The 20605-nt window shown below is 34.7% G+C and overlaps 1 protein-coding gene across 28 annotated transcripts in view; it reads right to left on the bottom strand.

The window, feature by feature from the left end:
• PARD3 (par-3 family cell polarity regulator) overlaps positions 1 to 20605 on the bottom strand; it is a 649140-nt gene that overhangs the window by 244023 nt on the left and 384512 nt on the right. For 19 of the 28 annotated variants that reach the window (XM_082739708.1, XM_082739709.1, XM_082739694.1 and 16 more), the window contains exons 10-12: positions 18652 to 18791; positions 16152 to 16280; positions 13822 to 13860 (exon numbers count right to left, since the gene is read on the bottom strand). In XM_082739708.1, the coding sequence (XP_082595834.1) occupies positions 13822 to 13860; positions 16152 to 16280; positions 18652 to 18791 (308 nt within the window). The remainder of the gene's footprint in view (positions 1 to 13821; positions 13861 to 16151; positions 16281 to 18651; positions 18792 to 20605) is intronic. The other 9 variants (XM_082739698.1, XM_082739713.1, XM_082739712.1 and 6 more) reach the window with 1 other exon arrangement.

Here is a 20605-nt window from a genome sequence, read left to right as displayed (position 1 = left end):
AGGAGACCATCACGCAGCAATGTGGGGAGACTTCAGTTTTCCTCTCTGTGTCCCAACAAATGTTTAAATTTTTCTAGTAACTACCAAAATTAACATAATAATGACGTGGTTTTTTTGTTTTTTACAAATTTGGGGATTTAACAGCGCAACGAGATGAAATAATTTTTGGAAGTATAATATTTATCAATAAAAGATTATTTTGTACTGCAAAAGATAAGTTTTTTTTTTAAATCTCCAAATCCCTAATTATGTGATTCATGAAGTGATGTTTCTGATTTACTAATATCCACTTTAACGTTTTATGGTAGGATATTCCTTGTGCCATCTTTGCAAAAGACAACCTCATAGGTATTAGGACAAGGTATGTTTCAAAAAAAAAATAAAATCATTAATATGTTAAAAACAAGAAAACTATATAATAAAGAATACAAAATAAGAACAACTTGAAAAGATACACGGCAATTCCTATGTTACTATACAAAGCAAATATACTTCAGTGTCAAAGTCAAAAAAAAGCCTAAGCCTACCCATTATAAAGATGTTTATATTGAAAATATTCCCAGAGAATAATTATACCTCAAATAAAAGCATACCTCAAATAAAAGCAATGTATGAGAGAAATAATATCAAATACTCATATCAAAATATTGGTATAGCTCATATTTACTATGCTAATACTAATGTATATATTATATTCTATAAACTTTTATTCATATGGTTCAAAACAACTAAAAAATACTAAGTAATGACTGTGTGACTTAATACAGCTATCTCAATATAAAGTGTTATAAAAAACATAATGTATGAGTAAATTTTTATGTCTGAAATACAAAACAGTATCAAAACACACCATAGTGTCCTTCAGAATTATTTCAAATTCAGAAGTCATTAAAGGTAAAACATACTTTGTTAATCAGAATCAGTATTTCTATTCCTGGAAAAGTTGCTTTTAAAAAGGTATAAAAAGCAAAGATAGTTCTTAGCTGGGCACATTTAGGTCTGATCATTGAGCACATTTGTTTGCCGCAAGCCTGTAAGGTTCTTAATTGTCACTTACTGATTTAGATCTTCAGTTTGGCTTTTTAATGTTTACTGATTTTCACATTTCCATAATGTTTTACTAAGGCTTAAAATTCTCATTTATTTTTCTACTTGAAAAATCAAGATAAGGAGCTGACTGAATATATGAAGAAAAATTTTAATCAAGTTGGAATCATTTCCTGACATGCCCTACTCTGAACCTGTCTTAAAGGAGACTATTTTCTCCACAGGAAAGTTTCATTTATTATGAAAACTGCAGGATGGGAATGATATTCTTTTTCAGCTTTCTTATCAAGTCTTAAGTCATTATTATCATGAAAAACATTTAAGTGAGAGACTGTACTTTCCTTTGATATTTCATTATTAATCCATTTGGCTCTTGACATAAGACTGAAATTAATGCCAGCTTTTAGAACTTAATTTTTTGGCAGCAAAATCTTTTTTAAAAATTTGCTCTTCAAAAACCATTTTAAATGCCACATTATAGAGAACTTTTTACACTGTCTTCTAGTATGGAGATCTCTTCACTCTGATATAAAGGAGAAGCTAATTTTCTATCACCTTGAGGGTTTCCATCCAGATTGTGTAATTTACAACTATATGAATCAAAAAAAATTTTTTTAAGATATTTTGTATTTATTTGAAAGAGAAAGAAATAGCGAGAGCAGGAACACAAGCAGTGGGAGTAAGAGAGGGAATACAGGTTTCCTACTAGGTTGGCCGCCCGATGTGGGGCTCAATCCCAGAACCCTGGGATCATGACCTGAGCCGAAGGCAGACACTTAATGACTGAGCCACCCAGGTGCCCCATGAGTCAATTTCTTTCTACAAAAACACAACAAATGTCCTTCCTTTGTCTCTCATGCCATTTGTACATGACCGTGTCATTCAAGCTCACATGACACATGTAGGGACAAGCCAAGTGATTTTTTGCATTGATGCAACCTGGCATTTTTTACAGTGCCTACTACTCCCCTGTAGAGTATACTCTATATGCATACTAGAAGCAGGAAACCTGCAGAATGGGCAGTATGAAAGCTATCTGCTTTCCCACTATCCTCAGAACAGCGGGAAAGATGCACACTTCTATCTGCAGACAGAACAGTAACCACAAGTGTGCAACACCAGCAGGACACCTGTCCTTTTTCCTCAGACAGGAGTCCCAACAGCTGCGGGAAACAGCAGGCCCATAGGTCCCTCTGAGCCTGCTTGATCTGGAAAATGGGTCGATCCAAATGAGAGAGGGAAAAAAAGTTATCTTAAGTAGAGGGAAAAAAATTGAGCAGAATCATCTCTGAGCCTCAATATACTACAATTTTAATATGAGTGCACAAAATACTGGAAAGACATGGTATGGTTATGTATCCAGGTCATAGGAGGCCCTAAAATCACAGATGTGAGTACAATAGCTGATTTCAGGGTCTGCAAAGAAATAAATGACTCGACATATTTAATTTGTGAAATTGAGGAAGTAAATGTAAATCTATAGAATTTGCCTTCAATGCCTGCTACTATATTGGTCTTTTGTCCCAGTTCCTGACACACGGCAAAAAAAACCCTGTATTTCCTAGTAAGAGTGTTTCTGACACAGAGCTCTGAAATCCCTTGGGATTTTCTGGATGTTAGGGGCATCTTTTGTTCTAATGAGGTGACATTTGGTGGATTCCTTGGTGGCTCCCGGATGGGATCTGGCCACCAGAAAGAGCAAGCCATGATTAGAAGTTAAGAACTTCAGCTCAAGCCCATTCTCCAAGGGCGGGAGAGGGGCTGAAAACTGACTTAATAACTGATCACGCCTATATACTGACGCCTCTATAACAACTGTGAAAATATGAGATTCAGAGAGTTTCCAGGTTGATAAAGTATCAATTTACCAGAATGGGGGCACACCCCCACTCCAAAGGGACAATAACTCCTGAGCTTGGGAACTTGCAGATTTTTGCCCTGAATATCTCTTCATTTGGTTTTTCTGTTTGTGCCCTTTAAAATATCCCCTGTAGGGGCATCTGGGTGGCTCAGTTAGTCAACTGTCTGCCTTCAGCTCAAGTCATAACCCAGGGTCCTGGGATCAAGCCCTGCTTCAGATTCCCTGCTCAGTGGGGAGTGTGTTTCTCCCTCTCCCTCTGCTCATGTATTCTCTTTCTCTCTCTCAGTTGCTCATTCTCTCTCCAATAAATATTTTTAAAAATAAAATACCTTTGTAAGAAACTGGCAAGATCCTGGGTTCTGTGAGTTGCTCCAGCAGATTATCAAACTGAAGGAGATAGTCCTTCAAAGGCTCAAAAAAACCTTTGATTCGTGGCCAAGTTAGATAGAAGTTGTGAGTGGCCTGAGGACCCACTACTTCCTTATGGCCTCTGAGTGGGGGGCAGTCTTGTGGGACCAAGCCCATAACCTGAGGGGTCTACACTAACTCCAGACAGTATAAAAAAAGTAAATGGTCTAGAAAATTCACACATTTGGTGTCAGAACTGTTGTGAGTATGAGCAGAGAAATAATGGCAAAGTTTTTGCTGCTCCCTGCTCCACTCCAATTTACTGACTCACTCTCTCGCTCCCTTTTCCACTGAGTTAATTTCATTATTGCACAAACATGATGACTTAGTAACAAAAAGACGAACACTCACAACAAATATGAAAGAGAGATGGATGAGCAATTCATTAAAGAAAGATGAATGAGCCGAAAAAAATAGGTAAAATAAGCTACTTACAACGAAAGCATGCAATCAACAAAAGTTATCAAACTACTGAAGAAAACTGCTTTAAGTAATGCTATCCAAGAATGCAGAAAGGATGGTGAAATGGGTACATCCCTGCACTCTGGTGAAATATAGAAAGATACAACACTTATCGAAGTCAATTTGACAACACTTAATAAGAGCCCTCACATTTTTAACCCAAAAATTAGTAGTACTTTTAGTAATATGTCCTAAAACACCATGATCAAGAATGAATGTTAGGACGTTCACTGCTTTATATGACAGCTAAAAAATAAGAAAAACCTACGTGAATGATATTAGGTAGATAATGTCATACTATTCAGCTATTAAAATGTCTTAAATCAGTATCCCATTTGGTGGGACAGAAGAACATTTATGACTAAGAAATTGGGTTTTATTCTGTAAGCTCTCTTAACTTCCAATACGTCACCCATCATAAGCCTTGATATCCTATTTTAATAAATTATTTAATGTCTGCCTTTTCGTATCAGTAAAAGTTTTAGGAGGAAGGGACATATCAACCTGTCCTTCTGCTTTGGACATGACATTTAATAGCTACAGGATATGTGCCTGGTACACCATATATATATATATATATATATATATATATATATATATATATGCACACACACGGTATATAAAATTTATATGTATAATTTATAATTATATTATATATAATTATAATTTATATATATTTATATTTTTATATATAGGCTGCATAGGTAAAGGAGAAAATCACAAAAAATACACATCAAAATGGTGGCACTGAAGTCACATAATCGCAGATGATTTTTTCTTCTATACTTGACTGTTTTTTGTAAAATCCATTATACACTACTACTTTGTAACATAAAAATCCTATTGCATGCCACTTCTTTAATTCTTTTTCCTCTTCAAAAACCCAGTGAAGGAAAGAAGGGCTAGGACCATGGTTATAAATGCTGGGCAGGGGCTGGTACTCAGAAGGGACACCAGAGTTCTTACAAAACCATTACACCATGGTGACAGAACATCATGTTCTCAAGCTAACAAAAGGTTTACAGAAGTTGAAGGGAGATTACATTCATTCAACACAAAGAGATTAAATAATATGCAGTTATCACAAATAGGAACAACCATTCATGTTTTTAGTTATCAGGAGGATTTTTTAAATAGATGAGTTATCTTGGTTTTACTTTATTTTTTTCACAGAAGAAAAAAGTTTCTTTAAGTTATATATTTTAAAGTTTCTTTAAGTTATATATTTTAATTTATCCCATGTGTGAGATGAATGTTTATATACATTATCTATGCTGATATGTTAAGGTTAATTATTCTTATTAGCAAAGTCAAAATATCATATCTGGCTTTATTGAGCTCTATGCTAAATCAAGTGGTAGATGTAAAATAAATAAAATTTAAAGAATTTATTGGCTTGATAATATAAAAACAGATAATGTTTTATACAGTTAATAATCAGTAATATTGTTAGAAAAATCCTTATCAAATTAAAAAAATACCACACAAACCAAAACTGAGGTGCATTCTCATAGTAACCTGCTCTTCAAAAATGAAAAATAAATATAAACTGAGGAAATGTTCCAGATTACATTAGACTGAAGAAACATGACAGCTAAATCCCTCACATGGTCCTGAATTGGAAACCAAACCAGGATTTGATTCTTATGTATCCATCCATTCATTCATTTTCAAGTCAATGTTAATTTCATTATCTTTGGCAACTATACTGTGGTTGCATAAGGAAAGGCCCTTGTTTTTAAGATGGATACACTGAAATATTTACAGATAAAGGGAGTTACATCAGCAATTTATTCTCAATTCAGAAAAAAATTCATATAGTGGGAAGGAAAGGAGGAAAAAGTAGAGGGGGAGTGGAGGATGAAAGATAATTAGGTATCAAATGCGGTAAAATATTAACAATCAGGGAGTGTGGTGAAGGGCATACTGGAGTCCTCTGTACTGTTTTTGAAACTTTTTTAAAGGTCTTACATTTCAGGAAAAAAAAAATGGTACAAAGTAACTAATCCAGAATAGTTCTGCTATAGCTAAAACAGTTTCCATTTTAAAACAGGTATTTCTACCAACATAAAAAATAACCTAAGAGTTCAGTAGCCAAAAAAAAAAATCAATTTTTTAAAATATCAATTTTATTACTATCTACAAAAGGAGGACAATAAACAATAACCAAGATATGTTTCTCAAGGAAAAGCACACCAAACACTAAGAAAGCCTCATCTTACTACGGTAATAATAAAAAATTTCAAATGAATTCCTTAAAGCTGACAAAGAGATTGACTATACAAAATCACTACTATTTTTATAATATCATGAAAATATTATTCTATCCTAATTTGGAGAAAGATCATATTAACATTAAGTTTGAATCAGGGCACCTTGGCTAGCTCAGTCAGAAAAACTCCTGGTCTCAGGGTTTTAAGTTCAAGCCTCATGTTGGGTTTAGAGATAATAAACAAACAAACACACTTTTAAAAATGAAAATAAGTTTGAATCATCTGAATTTAAACTTAATTAAATTAACTTAAACTTAAAAATAGCTTAAAATAAGTTCGAGCATGTAAGCACTAAAAATAGCTCAAGATTTTATAAAATGTTTTATTACAATGGCAAGATTTGCTACTCAAAATCAAACTACTAAAACCAACATATGATTATTGTCTCATAGTAAAATTCTTCATCAAAAACTCAAAAAAACACTTTAAAGTGTGTTCTCTACAGTATCAACATTAATTTACATTAAAGGGCCTATAGAAGTGTTTCATTATGAATTTAACCCAAAGAATTTGTACAAAGACATTGCTAAAAATGTAATGACTCAAAATTCACTCCCTCACTAAGCTCTCTATTTCCTTTGTCTGTTTTTATCCAGCTTTTTTGAGATATAATTACTACAAAGCATTGTATAAGTCTAAGATGTGCAATGGGTTGACTTGATATACTGACAGATTGAAAAATGATTACCACCACAGTAATACCTCCATCACATCCCATAATTATATATTCTTTCCATAAGAACAGTTAAGGTCTACTCTCTTAGCAACTTTCAAGTATATACTATTGTATTATTAATTATAATCACTATTCTATACCCTAGATCCCCAGACCTTATTAATCTTATAAATGGAAGCTTATCCTCTTTAACCAACATCTTCTCTTTCCTCCCATCCCCCATCCCCTGGTAAACACCATTCTAGTCTGTTTCTACGAGTTTGGCTTTTTAGATTCCACATGTAAGGGATACCAGACAGTATGTGTCTGGAGCAGAATGCCCTCAAGTTTCACCCATTTTGTTGCAAATGGCAGGATGTTCTTTCCTCTTGTGACTGAATAACATTCCATTGTATATAGACATCATATCTTCTTTATCTATTAATCTACTGATGAACATTTAGGTTACTTGCTATGGTGCAATGAATAGGGGAGTACAGATATCTCTTTGAGATTCTGATTTCAATTCTTTGGATACATATACTCAAAAGTGGGATTGCTAGATCACACGGTAGCTCTATTTTTATGAGGAACCTTCGTACTATCATGCCTTATGGCTGCACCAATTTACATCCCCACCAACAATGTACAAGGGTTCCCTTTCCCACTTTGTCCCAACACTTGTTATCTCTTGCCATCTTGAGGGTAGTCACTCTAACAGTTGTGAGGTGACTTATGGTTTTGATTCGCATTTGCCTGATGATTAACTGACATTTAGCACTTTTTCATGCTATCTCCTGGCCATTTGTAAGTCTTCTCTGGAAAAACTTCTGTTCAGCTCCTCTGCCTATTTTCTAATCAGATTGTTGATTTTTTAGCTATGGAGTTGTATGAATTCTTTATGTACTCTGGATATTGACCCCTTATGAGATGTAATGATTTGCCAACATGTTCTCCCATTCTCTAGGTTGTCTTTTCATTTTATGGATTTCCTTTGCTGTGCAGAAGCTTTTTAATTTGATGTAGTTGCTATTGTTTACTTTTGCTTTTGTTACCTTTGCTTTTGGTGTCAAATATAGAAAATCACCAGCAAGTCCAATGTCAAGGAGCATGTTTTCTCCTTGGAGTTTTTTATAGTTTCTAAATCCATTTAAATCCTTTATCCATTTTATGTTGATTTGTGTGTATCGTGTAAAACACGAGTTTAGTTTCATTCTTTTGCATGTGTCTATCAAGTTTTCTCAACAAGACTATCCTTTCTCCATTGCAGAGTCTGGGTTCTTTGTCACAAATTAATTGACCATATGTAGATGGGTTCATTTCTGGTCTCTTTATGCTGTTCCATTGGCCTATGTGTCTGTTTTTATCACCAGTTCCATACTGTTTTGATAACTGTAGCTTTGTAATATAGCTTGAAATCAGGAAGTGTGATGCCTCCAGCTCAGTTGTTCCTTCTTAGTATGGCTTCAGCTGCCAGGGTCTTTGGTAGTTCACTGTGAATTTTAGTCTTACTTTTCCATGTCTGTGAAAAAATGTCACTGGAATTTTGATAGGAATTGCATTAAAATCTGTAGATGACTTTGGGCAGTATGGACATTTTAACAATATTAATTCTTTAAACCCATGAGTATCTTTCCATTTATTTGCATCACCTTCAACTTCTTTCACCAACGCCTTACGGTATTCCATGTTCAAATCTTCACCTTCCTGGTTAAATTTATTCCTAGGTATTTTATTCTTTTTGATGCTACTGCAAATAGAATTGCGCTCTTTATTTCTTCAATGGTTTTCTCATTTTACCATGGGGTCATTTACTTTATCTCCTATAACCATTAGTTAAATGAACCTCTTAATGACAATGCTTATTACCTAGCTCATTAAATCTCTAAATCAAGACTAAGTCCACTGAAGTTACCCTATCAAGATACCTCCTGATCTTCCAGGAGGTTCTCAAAGACTCCCCAGTGTATCCCTCTATTTCCCATAGGGAGAATCCACTAACTCTTTTGGGAATGCATTTGAATTCATGACATTTAAGCTTATCTTATCTCTGTGCTCTCCTATCAACTCTAAACCATATTATTTTCCAAAGGCCTACTTTCATGTCATGACCCCGAAAAACATTTAACATCAAATTGTATTTTGACATGGATCCTACTCAAGTGTTCTTTTGGGGACTTCCTAAGCAGGTTTGCATTAGGCCTATTTGAAGCCAAGGAAGAAAATGGCACTTTGGTAAGTCAAGGCCTTATAGCCAGCAGGTAAATTCACTACACCTCACTGTGATGCTAATTTGATATGTCAACTCACAGGATGTTTTTGAATGAGATTCATATTTAAACTGATGAACTCTGAATAAGCAGATTGCCCTCCACAACATGGGCAGGCCTCATTCAATCAGTTACAGGCCAAATAAAAGAGAAAGACAACCTCCCTGAGGAAGAGGAGACTCTCCAGCTAACCGACTTCAGACTTTATCTGCTACACTGGCTCTCTGGAGTCTGCAGCCTGCTGACCCACACCGCAGATGGGGACTCGGTGACCTCAACAATCACCCGATCCCAACTATTGTACTAAATCTCTTCTTGTATATGCACATATCCTTTTAGTTCTGTTTTTCTGGGCACCACTGACTAGTAACCCATGTATTGTCTTGTCCTACCAGGACACCCATGCAAGATGCTTTATATTAAGGGAATAAACTTCTCAAAGGCAAAGGATTTTGTTCAGGACATGAAGCAAGTGATGGTGAGCCTGTGCTAAATAATTTGGCTATCTGTCCAATTTTGAATCAGTAATTTGAAACCAGAATCTCTAATCTTGAAAGAGGACTTCAACTATTTCCATTTTGACCTCAATCTGTATTTTCTAATGGATTAAGTTCTTCTTTTCAGTTTACTTCTTAACTCAGGCAAAGACCCTGCCAGCAAAGCACACTCTGATGGGAGCTAAAACTACCACCTCAGGCAATAAGGACTCCCCTGTGTCACCCAAGAGTCCAACACAATGATCAACCTGACATTCATAGCCCGCCTGTATGTGCTAGAGGCGGTCAGTTAGGTTCTAACAGGAAGCCCCGAGGCCAGACAAAAGAAAGTCATGACCAGCTATTGAGAAAGTCAGAGGCATGTCCTGGCAACACTCCAGAACAGAATCACAAGAACCTAGGTCAAACTAGATAGGCCCAAGATGGCTGACAAAGTAGGCTGGAAACCCCTGCCCAAATAAGGAAGAAAAGGCTCAAAACCAGCTTCTAAGAAATCCATACCCAAGTAGTGAATATTCCATAACTGTCAATAAAGGACCCTACCCTTAGGGTCATGAGCTCACTCACTGGCCTTTTCACATCTGTAGAGTGTACTCTCACTTGAACGAACATTCCAGCTTCTGTCTCTGGCCTGCTGTGTTGTGTCTGTCCTGTAATTCTTTCTCATCACGAGACTTAAAGATTTGGGTGATCTTTGGAACAGACTAGATTGAAGACTCAGGGCCCAAGTATCCCCAGCTCACGTGGCAGTTATGTGTGCGTACCAACCTTTGCTCCACATTCTCCTTCTATAAACCTGGAAGTATTTTCAGCACTTTGAAGACAGTCTTTGAGATATTATTAGTCCACTGTCTTTCCAGTGTTGGCCTCACTGAAATAAATTCTTTTCTTGTTTACCTACCACTCGTTTCTCTGCCTCTGGATCCTGTCAGCAGCAGGTAGCGAAAACTGGTCTGTTTGGACCCCAAGAGCTAGGTGCTCTGGCACCCTTTTGCCCCAGCTACAATCTCCTGCTCTTATTAATTAAGATAATATTTAGAAGATGTACAGGAAGCTTCCATCTAATATATTCAAGAGGTCTACTTGTCATTGAACTTATTCGTGTATCTTAATGATGTGTTTTCAATTTCTCAGACTAAATCAGTTATGAGTCATTGTAATAATCAACCAAATAAACAAATTAATTGACTTTTATGACATATCTAGTCTCAAGGTGCTTACAATTACCTAAAAGTTTAAATAATATCAGAGAATTTCAAGACTTGAATAAATTTAATGACTTGACCTCAAAAGGTACAATGAGAGGCAGAGACCCAGGAAGTCATATTTTTAAAATTATAAATGTAACATGAAGCCTTTATTTTTTTTTAAGATTTTATTTATTTAAAGAAAAGATTTTATTTATTTGACAGAGAGACAACAAGAGAGGGAACACAAGCAGGGAGAGTGGGAAAGGGAAAAGCAGTCTTCCCGCCCAGCAGGGAGCCCGACAAAGGCTCTATCCCAGCACCCTGGGATCATGACCTGAACGGAAGACAGACGCTTAAGGACTGAGCCACCCAGGTGCCCAACATGAAGCCTTTAACAACCCAAACGGTATTCTATTAAATACAGAGGAAGAGCAGAAACAGAGGCAGATGTGAGAGGACATATTAAAAACAGTTAAACAAAAACAACAACAAAAAAGAAAACATTTAGGAAAAAACCAAACTGATTTCTGACTGAGCTTGGAAAAACTCTCATCAGAAAAAATTTCCATTTGTAATCAGAAATCAGACACACATACATATGTATATTTCTTCTTTTGTTAAGATGACTGAATTGTCATTTGCTGAACAAACTTTCTCATGAACACAGGAGGCTACTGGGTATAGGTAGTGGGCTGAAATGGACCTTGGAATTCTCAGTGGAATATGACATTTAAAGCCAATGCCACTTCTTACCCTCAGTGATTGAAAAGGTCAGGGCTAATCATCAATTTCCTCACCAGGACAGCCTAAATGTTTTGAAAGAACATGCCTAACTTTAGAGCTTATAGCATGATTTTCTAGCTCACGTTGTCCTGACTTCAACAGGTGCTAATTATGGGCACTGACCCCTCACATAGTAGAAAATCCTCATATAAAATTGACTCCCCATAAACTGTACTAACAGCCTTACTGATAACATAAATAGTTGATTAACACATATTTTCTATGTTAAATATATTATTTGTTGTATTCTTACATTAAAATAAGCTAAAGAAAAGAAAACGTTATGAGGAAAGTCAAAGAGAAAACTACATTTACAATAAGGTACTGTTTCTATCCTAACTAACTAAACAAATAAATAAATAAAAATCCACATGTAAGTGGGCCCACACAGTTCAAACCCTTATTCAGGGTCAACTGTACTTTATGTGGGAAATCATTCTGTTTTCCTAAAAGCTATAGGATGAGATCCCAACAATAAAGGGGTAGTTATTCACCAAGGGTCGCAGTGCAGAATACTTCCCCCATTTAGCATTTATCTTTTCACTATATCATAGTATGGTTATTGCTATACAAAAACTTTCTATAGACAAATCTAAATCTATTTATCGAATGAACATCTTGGTTTTGCCATGCTTGGCCAGGCATTCACTATCCAAAGTTAACAGAGATTTTTCACATTAAAAAAAATGTATTTATTTATCTATTTATCTATTTATTCATTTATTTTTATTTTTTGCATGCTTTTTTCTTAATATGTTTTCATAATTTTTAAGGTTTAATTCCAGAACCAATTGGGATTTATTTTGGTGTATGGTGAGAAAAAGAAATCTAACTTTTTAAACTGAATGGCTAATTATTTTAAACATGAAATAAACCATGCTTTACAACTATTTGGAAATGCCGCCTTTAACATGCATGCATATATATACATCAGGTCTATCACTGTTAATGTGTTCAAGCGTTCTCTTCATCTATCCCATAAAAATATCATGCTACCTTAAGTGTTTTGATTTTACAGTATATTTTGCTATCATTATGACCTATAAAATACTATGAATCACACTTGTGCCCAGTTTAAATTCTCTAAAAATCTATCTAATTTCCCCTTTGCTTCCAACCTATCCACCATACACATATGCAAATACCATTTTGACTTTGATTAGTTATCATTGCCCAACTTTTTTAATGAACAAAAACTAAGACCATAAGTTTTCTACAACCCATACTTATGAATGTACAATAATATTCTCAAGACTGTTTACCCGATTTTCCTGAGGTCTGATTTGTCACCCATGTTTATAATTATGGAGTATTTTAAAATAATATTTTATTTATTAGGTTCAGAGCTGTCCATAAATGTGGAAAGAGAAACCAAACCTATTAAGTATATTATTCAAATTCTTCATATTCTAATATTTTGTCCACTTAATATGACAATTTTTAGAAAAATACATACTAGCATCACCCACTGTAGATATGGTTGTTAAATTTCCCCACTACTTATAAGAGTCTGGGATATATTTTTATGCCTTGTTGTTTGATATATAAAGGATTGAAACTATTGGAATTTCTACTGGATATAATATGTCAATATAAAACACCCTCTCTTTTCACCCCATGCTGAGCCTCCACACTAAAACCGGATTTTTCAGAGACTGATACACTAACATGGCAATTCTTATTTTTATTACATTAACACTGCCTGTTAGAACTCAACTTACTCCTTTATTTCTAGTCTGTATTAGAATTTGTCTCTTTAACAGGACACAACTAGGTTTGCATTTTAATTGAAGCTGTGAACAGTTACTTTTATTAAGAGAAATTACTCCATTAGAATGTGCTATAATAACTCATAATAAAATACTTATAATAACTGTAAGTTATTATGACAACTAATATGTTGTGCCTAATTACTGACATATCACTTTTTCCTGCATATGATACACTGTTACTATGCTTTCAGGCCTCCCTATTTTCCTGTGCCTGAATCAAGTTTTCTTTTTTACTTTTTTTTTCCTTTGTAGCCACTTAAAATATAACATTTCACAACTCATAAAGCCTTTTATATTTATGTCAAACTACTACACTTACCAACTTTCAGTCCCTCTTACTGTGAAGGTGACAGGAAACTACTCTAATGTCTCCCTCTCTTCCATCCCTGTCTATCCAAAAGTAATCACAAAACATTCTCCATCTGTGGTAATAGCAATTTAAGTCAGCTTAAGATGAGACCACTTTGAAATTTAATGAACCTACGTAGTATCTATTATGAGCCAGGAAAAGGGAGGACTAGTAACTTCATATTTAATAAGTCAGAAGTTAGTTCCATTTATCTTTCCAACATCTCTGCACCCTGCAAAAGACAAAGCTCTTACCGTTTCTTTTGGAATCTGCATCTGGCTTGGCTCTGCATTCTAGAAGAATTGAAGAAAAATATAAATACAGACTGACCAAAGCCATCTTCAACACACAGGGACACAAAGCTTGACTTTAAAGGAAATTTTGTTGGTTCTTAAAACCCACGAAATATATAGAGGGTGATTATATTATGGATGATGTACGACTCTGTCTTCCAAACTTTCACTGATGTGGTTGTAGTATCTTCTAACTGTGTCGGTGTGTGTTTTAAGAGAAGTTTCTGATGTAAATTTTTACTTGCTCACTCACACTATATCATGACTTTATTATTTGGAGGAAAACAAATGTTACCAGACTAGGCTCTCTATTCATGGCACTGTTTCTAATTTTGTTTTTTTTTTTAATTCCCCAACTACATCTAAGTTATAAGGTATATTATAATTTGATAACTACACTAGATAATAAGTCTGAACCACAAGCATTATACTTTAAAATATTACACAGAAATGTGAATTTTTATCACATATTATAGAGTTGCTTTAATTACATAGATATTTAAAAGGCTGATTTATAAAAGAGGCATGTACTGGTAACAGTATTTTGTTTTAGACAGAGAATTTAAACACAGAGACCCCAAACAGAGGAAAGGAGTTTTGTTAATTGGATTCAAAGATCATTTTAAATGCACCCCCTCCCCTTTAAGTTTTCAGAATTTTAGTCTTTGAAATCTTAAAAAGCAGCTGCAACATGAATAATAGACTGACGGGCTACTGGCTCACTCCTTAATGAAAAGCTCACAAGCAATAAATTAAATAACCAAGGGAAAAAAAACTAGGCAGCAGAAGGGGAAAACAGAAGCCTGGAAGATCAAAATTGGACAAGAAGAACCTGAATAACCTTAAGCTGGCTAGATGCTGGCACGGAGTCTGGGAAGGGCTGCTGACGAGCAGTGTCGAAGCTCTGGCAATCTGATGATGCTAACTATTACCCAGGCTAAGATATACTGAGAAAGAATTAAAGCTTCATCAAATCACATCTAAAGCTTAGTATTTTTTTTAAGGGCTCATTTACAATTTAATAGAGACATCTCCAGATTTAGGATCAGGTGGCATTTGAAGCACGAAATTGGATAACAGTGGGGGGAAAAGGGAAAACCGAATTTAAATTGGGAAATAATGCATTCAACGTTTTAAAATAGAAATAAAGACGTTTTTATAATTTTCAAAATCTACTTAAAACACAAGCATTCGGCAATGCTTTCCTACCACAATTGGAAATTCCATGAAATGGGAGTAAATTTGTGCAACCAGGGGATAGGGTATTCCTACACTGAAACATATCTGGCTCACAACAAAAGGAAAATTTTATTAACCACAAGACATCCACCTTGAAATATTAGCAAGAGATTTAGAGCACTAGGACAAGTCTGGGAACGGTGCCCCTAAAACCTTGCCACTCCAGTATATACGAATTAATTGTTGCTTAAAGCTAAAAGCGTACTGAAAGAGATGTCAAACGCTCTAAAATGGCCCAACTAAAATCTGTTTTGAAATATTTAAAATACCACTTGTACTGGAAATAAAACAATTTTCTTACCACATCAAAAGATAAAAGCGATTCCTCCAATTATGTTGTTTTTACATAATAAATGAAACCTGGCACTTCTTGCAGAAAAACATTCAAACTATGTCAACTTAGTATACATATTTCATTCACACCAATACTATGTAAATACCTCTTATATTTAGACATATTGATGCACATTTAAAAAATAAAATGAACTGCAAACAAATGCCTTTTAATTTCATCTTTGTCATTTCAAATAATGTCAATATTAGTAATTAATGGCCATGGGGCTTATTACCACTCAGGTCTCCTTACTTTCAATCGTAATACTCTAATTAAGGTATTCCTTTTCATACAACAGTAAGCAAGAAGCTTTACTTGGCTTAGCTAGATTACTATGAAAATCTGAAATATGAACATTTGTCGTATGTAGTGGAGAAGATGGCAAGTTTTCAACAACAGCCTTTGAAGTGACAGTTATGAAATAATCAACGTCTCTGTATTCAATCAGTCCATCTGAAAGCGTTCACTAATAAACATTTGCTGTCCTAGAAAATATCCTTGCAATTTGATTTCTATAATCAAATTGGATTATGGATATCTATCTTCAAAACTGAGCGAATGTAAGAAAAGAATGCTTATGCTAAGTTAAGGCTGAAAAAAATATAAAATATAGAAACTATTTCGAAAATGTATTGATAAACATTGGCCATCAGGTGGCTAGCCCAGATCCCTGGCTTGTGTGCATCAGAAATCTTTCATCTGCTCTAAATTTACACACCAGTTCCCTTGGGTGGAAGGCATCTTCTTGGCGAAAGACCAGGAGGCTCACAGTCCCTTCCATCTTGGTGCTTCGCAACAGAGAAACGACTTCCTCTTGGGATTTGCCTGCTATATCTACTCCATTTACCTGAAAACAAATAAAAGGTTTTCAGCTGCAATGCTGTGCAAACATATGACAGAAGAAAAGACACACATCCTAGAATGTACCATGTCTCCTACAGAGCACAGTGCATTTCATGGGAAATTCTGCCATGATCTGGCAACCATCAGGCTGTTGTAGCTAATAAGGAAACATAGCCTAGGTATCTAGAAATGAGACAGGAAGTGGGAAATCTTTTAGTGCTTATTAGTAAGCCAAAAGCCACAGCCACCAGAGTATTAACAAATAACCAGTAATAAACAAATATATCTAAATTATTGTGCTAACACAAAACTTAATGGCTTTGGACTGAGATATCTTGATGGCCTTATGTATCATAGATGATCTTATACCCAAACCAAAAGGTGTTGCTGTTAGAGAAGAAACACACTAAAAGTATTTTGGTAAAACTTTCAATGAAATTTTACTGAAACTTATAAAGACAATTTTTATCCCTAAAGACACACATTAAAGAAGAGTGCAAAGTAATAATATTTGTGGAGGAGTAGCAGTATTTTGAGGTAGGAATACCTCAATATTCTTCAATATTTTTAAGAGAATCCTACAAAAGATAGAGAGAGAGAGAGAGAGAGAGATTTGAAATAACCAATTTCTGGGGAATCTCATTATTTTTACCTTTAGGAAGAACAATAACATTATCAGAAAGCACTATATATTTTAAAAAAATAAGAGTGCAAATTTCTTTTAAAACCTATTTGGTAGTATTCATTTTAGAGAAAAATAACATTTTGTCCATGGCAATAAAGTATATTATTTAAATTGTGATATCAAAATTACCCTTAGTTAAAATACGTTTTGGGACCTTTCCCTCTCCACTAAAAACCATCTTCTACTGCTCAGTGTACTACTATTTAAGTGACTGCACAAAACTGATAAGTAGTAACAGGTTCAAAGAAAGGAAAAATTTCTAGATTTAAAAAAAAGAGTGACTTGATACTTTAAGTATGCTTCCAAATATATAGATGCTCAGAAAAACTGCCCATAAAACTGTTGACGTGTCGATGCAACTACAGATACTAGAAAGTTAGGTTTAAAAGATGTGTGAAAATGTAGTTTCAAATAAAGAAGATAGCTACAGAAAACAGAGCCTAACTCTGAAGAAACAGAGGTTTTAGGCTCTTCCCACTGCTCGAAAAGAAAAACAAAAGCCTTTGTAATGTGTTGAAAGTAAAGCAATTATGGGAGGAAAGAGGATGTGGGGCTGGTGCCAGAAAGAGGACCACAGACATGTTTTGGACTCAGAGGCAAAGACAACGACATTCAAGTCCCAGCTGAGCCTCCTACTACATAAAACAAGCTGTAACGGCAAACTTGGCCCAATACTACTCAATTTATGCCCCAAGGACAAGTGGCCCTTTCTGGAAACAACTCTCTAAACATAATTTATACCGAATCTTTCCTTCTAGTTAGCCTCTACCAGTGCCCCTTTAAAAAATGGTATCACAAGAACAAGACACAAAGGAAAAGAGCAAGATTTAAGAAATCTAGGCCAAATATGTAGCCACAGAAAAATCTGGAAGGCAATCCCCTTCTCCATTACTTCTCAAGAAATCTTTAGGAGAGCTTGATCTAGGGAATTCAAAACCACATATGAAGCTACGAGTAAAGAAGAAAGGGTAATGCCACAAAAATGTAGTTTAACATCAGTGTTTGAATACTAGTTAATAATTAGGAAAGGCGGTATCTGCTGCTAAAAATACAGACACTTTTTTTCCGAAGAAAACACTAAGAAAAGCAACTAATCTATTTTTCTCAATCTTTCTTCCTTTTACTTCTACATACATAAGCAATCACACACACAGAAATGTCTAGGTATGTTTATGTATGTCTGGGATGGCCTCAAAGACCAATGAACCGAAACTCATGAGGTACAGAAAGGAAATTTTTTTTTCTGACATCTGATTTTTATGTCTCAATTCATTCTCCATGCTGCCATTTCAAGATTTCCTCTCATCAAGACACACTGTTTTCATTTACTTCGTTTGTCTCTGTTCTGATTACAAAGTAGATATCATTTCTATATTGCCAGACATAAATTTGAAGCCATCTACAAACAGAACCTAACAGACACTGTACTTACATAATGACAAATGTTATTTTACCTCATAAACCGAATGTCTGAGTAACTAAAAATTTATGAGTACACTCAATGAAAAGATATTTCTCATCAAATAACATGGAAACAAGTCGAAGTAAAGCAGAAATACAGTGCTTTATGATGCACACTTCTAACATATATAATTTAACTTCATATTTATGAAGAGGTGAAAAAGAACTGGCCCCTAAAAATGAAAGTTCTTAAGAACTATGGAACTTTCAACTTAGAGAAGGCACTCACCTCTATAAGTCTATCTCCTGCCTTGAGTCGGCCATCCTGGATGGCAGCCCCTCTTGGGAGGATGTTTTTCACATAAATTGGAGCTGAGCCACCTATTGTTACATCTCGGGAAGTGATGCTGAATCCCAAGCCTTCTGTACCTACACAGAGAACGACAACAGAAAACGTAAATAAAATTAGATATCTTGAATTTCACGTGTATGGTACAGAAAGGTTTTGTTATTTTCTTCCTCGGCTTGACATTTTGTAATTTTCACAATGGCCTACACTGCTTTCAATACTTCCGAAGTCTGAACAGCTCTCCCAAGACAGACTAAATCAGGGAAGGTTTAAACGGCTATATACCAAAATTCTTTAAGAAGAAATGGGAATCTAGTCCAAGACAGATGAAAGGTAGTATACCAATACGACTGCCAAAAGTTTTTAGATTGGTCAAAATGTTTGATGTGAAATAAACTTAATATCTCCATGTGGAAAAAAATTCTGTTAAAACCCATAGTACCTCAAATATCAATTAATATTGTGTAATCATGGTATCCAGATTTAAAGAGTAGGAAAAGGAGCAAGGAAAGAGAAAATGGTCAGGAAGACAGAAAAAAATAGCAAAAAAAGAGATTTTTCTAGATAACAGAACCTCCCAATACTATAATTAGAACAATTTACTTAGTGTATGTGCTGCCGAAGCGAGCACTAGAACGATTTACTTAAAGGATGAACCATATTATATTTGCCTAGTTCTCTTCTATTTACCTTAATCTTAACATGTATATTTCTCAACCAATAAATCAATTGTAAAAATAAAAAATAAATAAATAATTAAAAAACAAAGGCAAATTACCCAGGAAAGACACCCCACCTCATATCATAGCTACCAAGTGTAAGGACCATGATATTATGTTTAAAGATACTAAAATCAATAAGGCATTTACAGATCACTGTGCTGGTCTGCATAATTTCAATTTTAGGTTCTTCATCAGCTTTCTTGACAGGCACTCATAAGTGCGATGCAGTATAGAAAACAGTTACATGTTATTAGAACTGACACACAACAAGCCAAAATGAGCCAAGAAAAAAATGTCAAGACTATAACAAATTTCTAATGAATCACAGCATTTTTGTAACACTTCTAATAATGATTAATTTCTACCAGAGCTTTTTAAAAAATTACTCTTTAGGACCTTGGGTTCCATTTCAGTCAAAATGACAGTAGGAAATACTTGTTCATGTGGGAAGAACAGAGGGTTACATAAAGGTGAAAAATCTATGAAAGGATACATTAATTTGATACAGCACTCAGTATAAAACTAGAAGCAAGAGTATAAATCTGTAAGCAAATAAATATGGGCAAGTAACTGAATGAAAATTTGGGTTAAAGAAGAAGTATAAAGTTGATATACCTGTAGCAAAACCTACCGTATATATTCTCAAGTTCAAACAAAACATTCATTTACTTTGAGTCTGAAATCAGTTTAATATGCCTAGACTGTTAATTTCTTGAGTCTTCTGTGCTGAAGACTTGAATGGCATCTTGTCTATATGAAATTTTCCTAATTATTCTGCTGGGAGTTTTCCATATGTCTCTGTGCTTTCATGAAACTCTAATGACTTGCAATAACATTTATTAAGAAAGAATTCTAAATTATTCTCCTTTTGCAATATTAATTTTTATGAACTACAAAGACTGATTGTTATATGAACCTCAATACTATTAAAATATCAGCAATAACCCCTAAATCTGTAAGCTAAAAGTTCAGGCAATGACCTTTAAAAGAAAGATAAATAGATATCAATTTTCATTTAGCAAAGCCAACAAAACATTTTGCACTGACTGAAACAGATTACTGACCTTCTCTTCTGACTTTATTAAAAAGCTAATTTCTACAAAAGAGCAGGGTATCTGAGAATGGAAAATGGCAATAAATATTAAGAAATCATAATTATGAAAGCAAGTACA

This window comes from Mustela nivalis, assembly GCF_964662115.1.
Source record: "Mustela nivalis genome assembly, chromosome: 7".
NCBI lineage: Eukaryota > Metazoa > Chordata > Mammalia > Carnivora > Mustelidae > Mustela > Mustela nivalis.
Note: the sequence above shows the minus strand (reverse complement) of the source record. Positions and strands in the feature narration are given on the sequence as shown.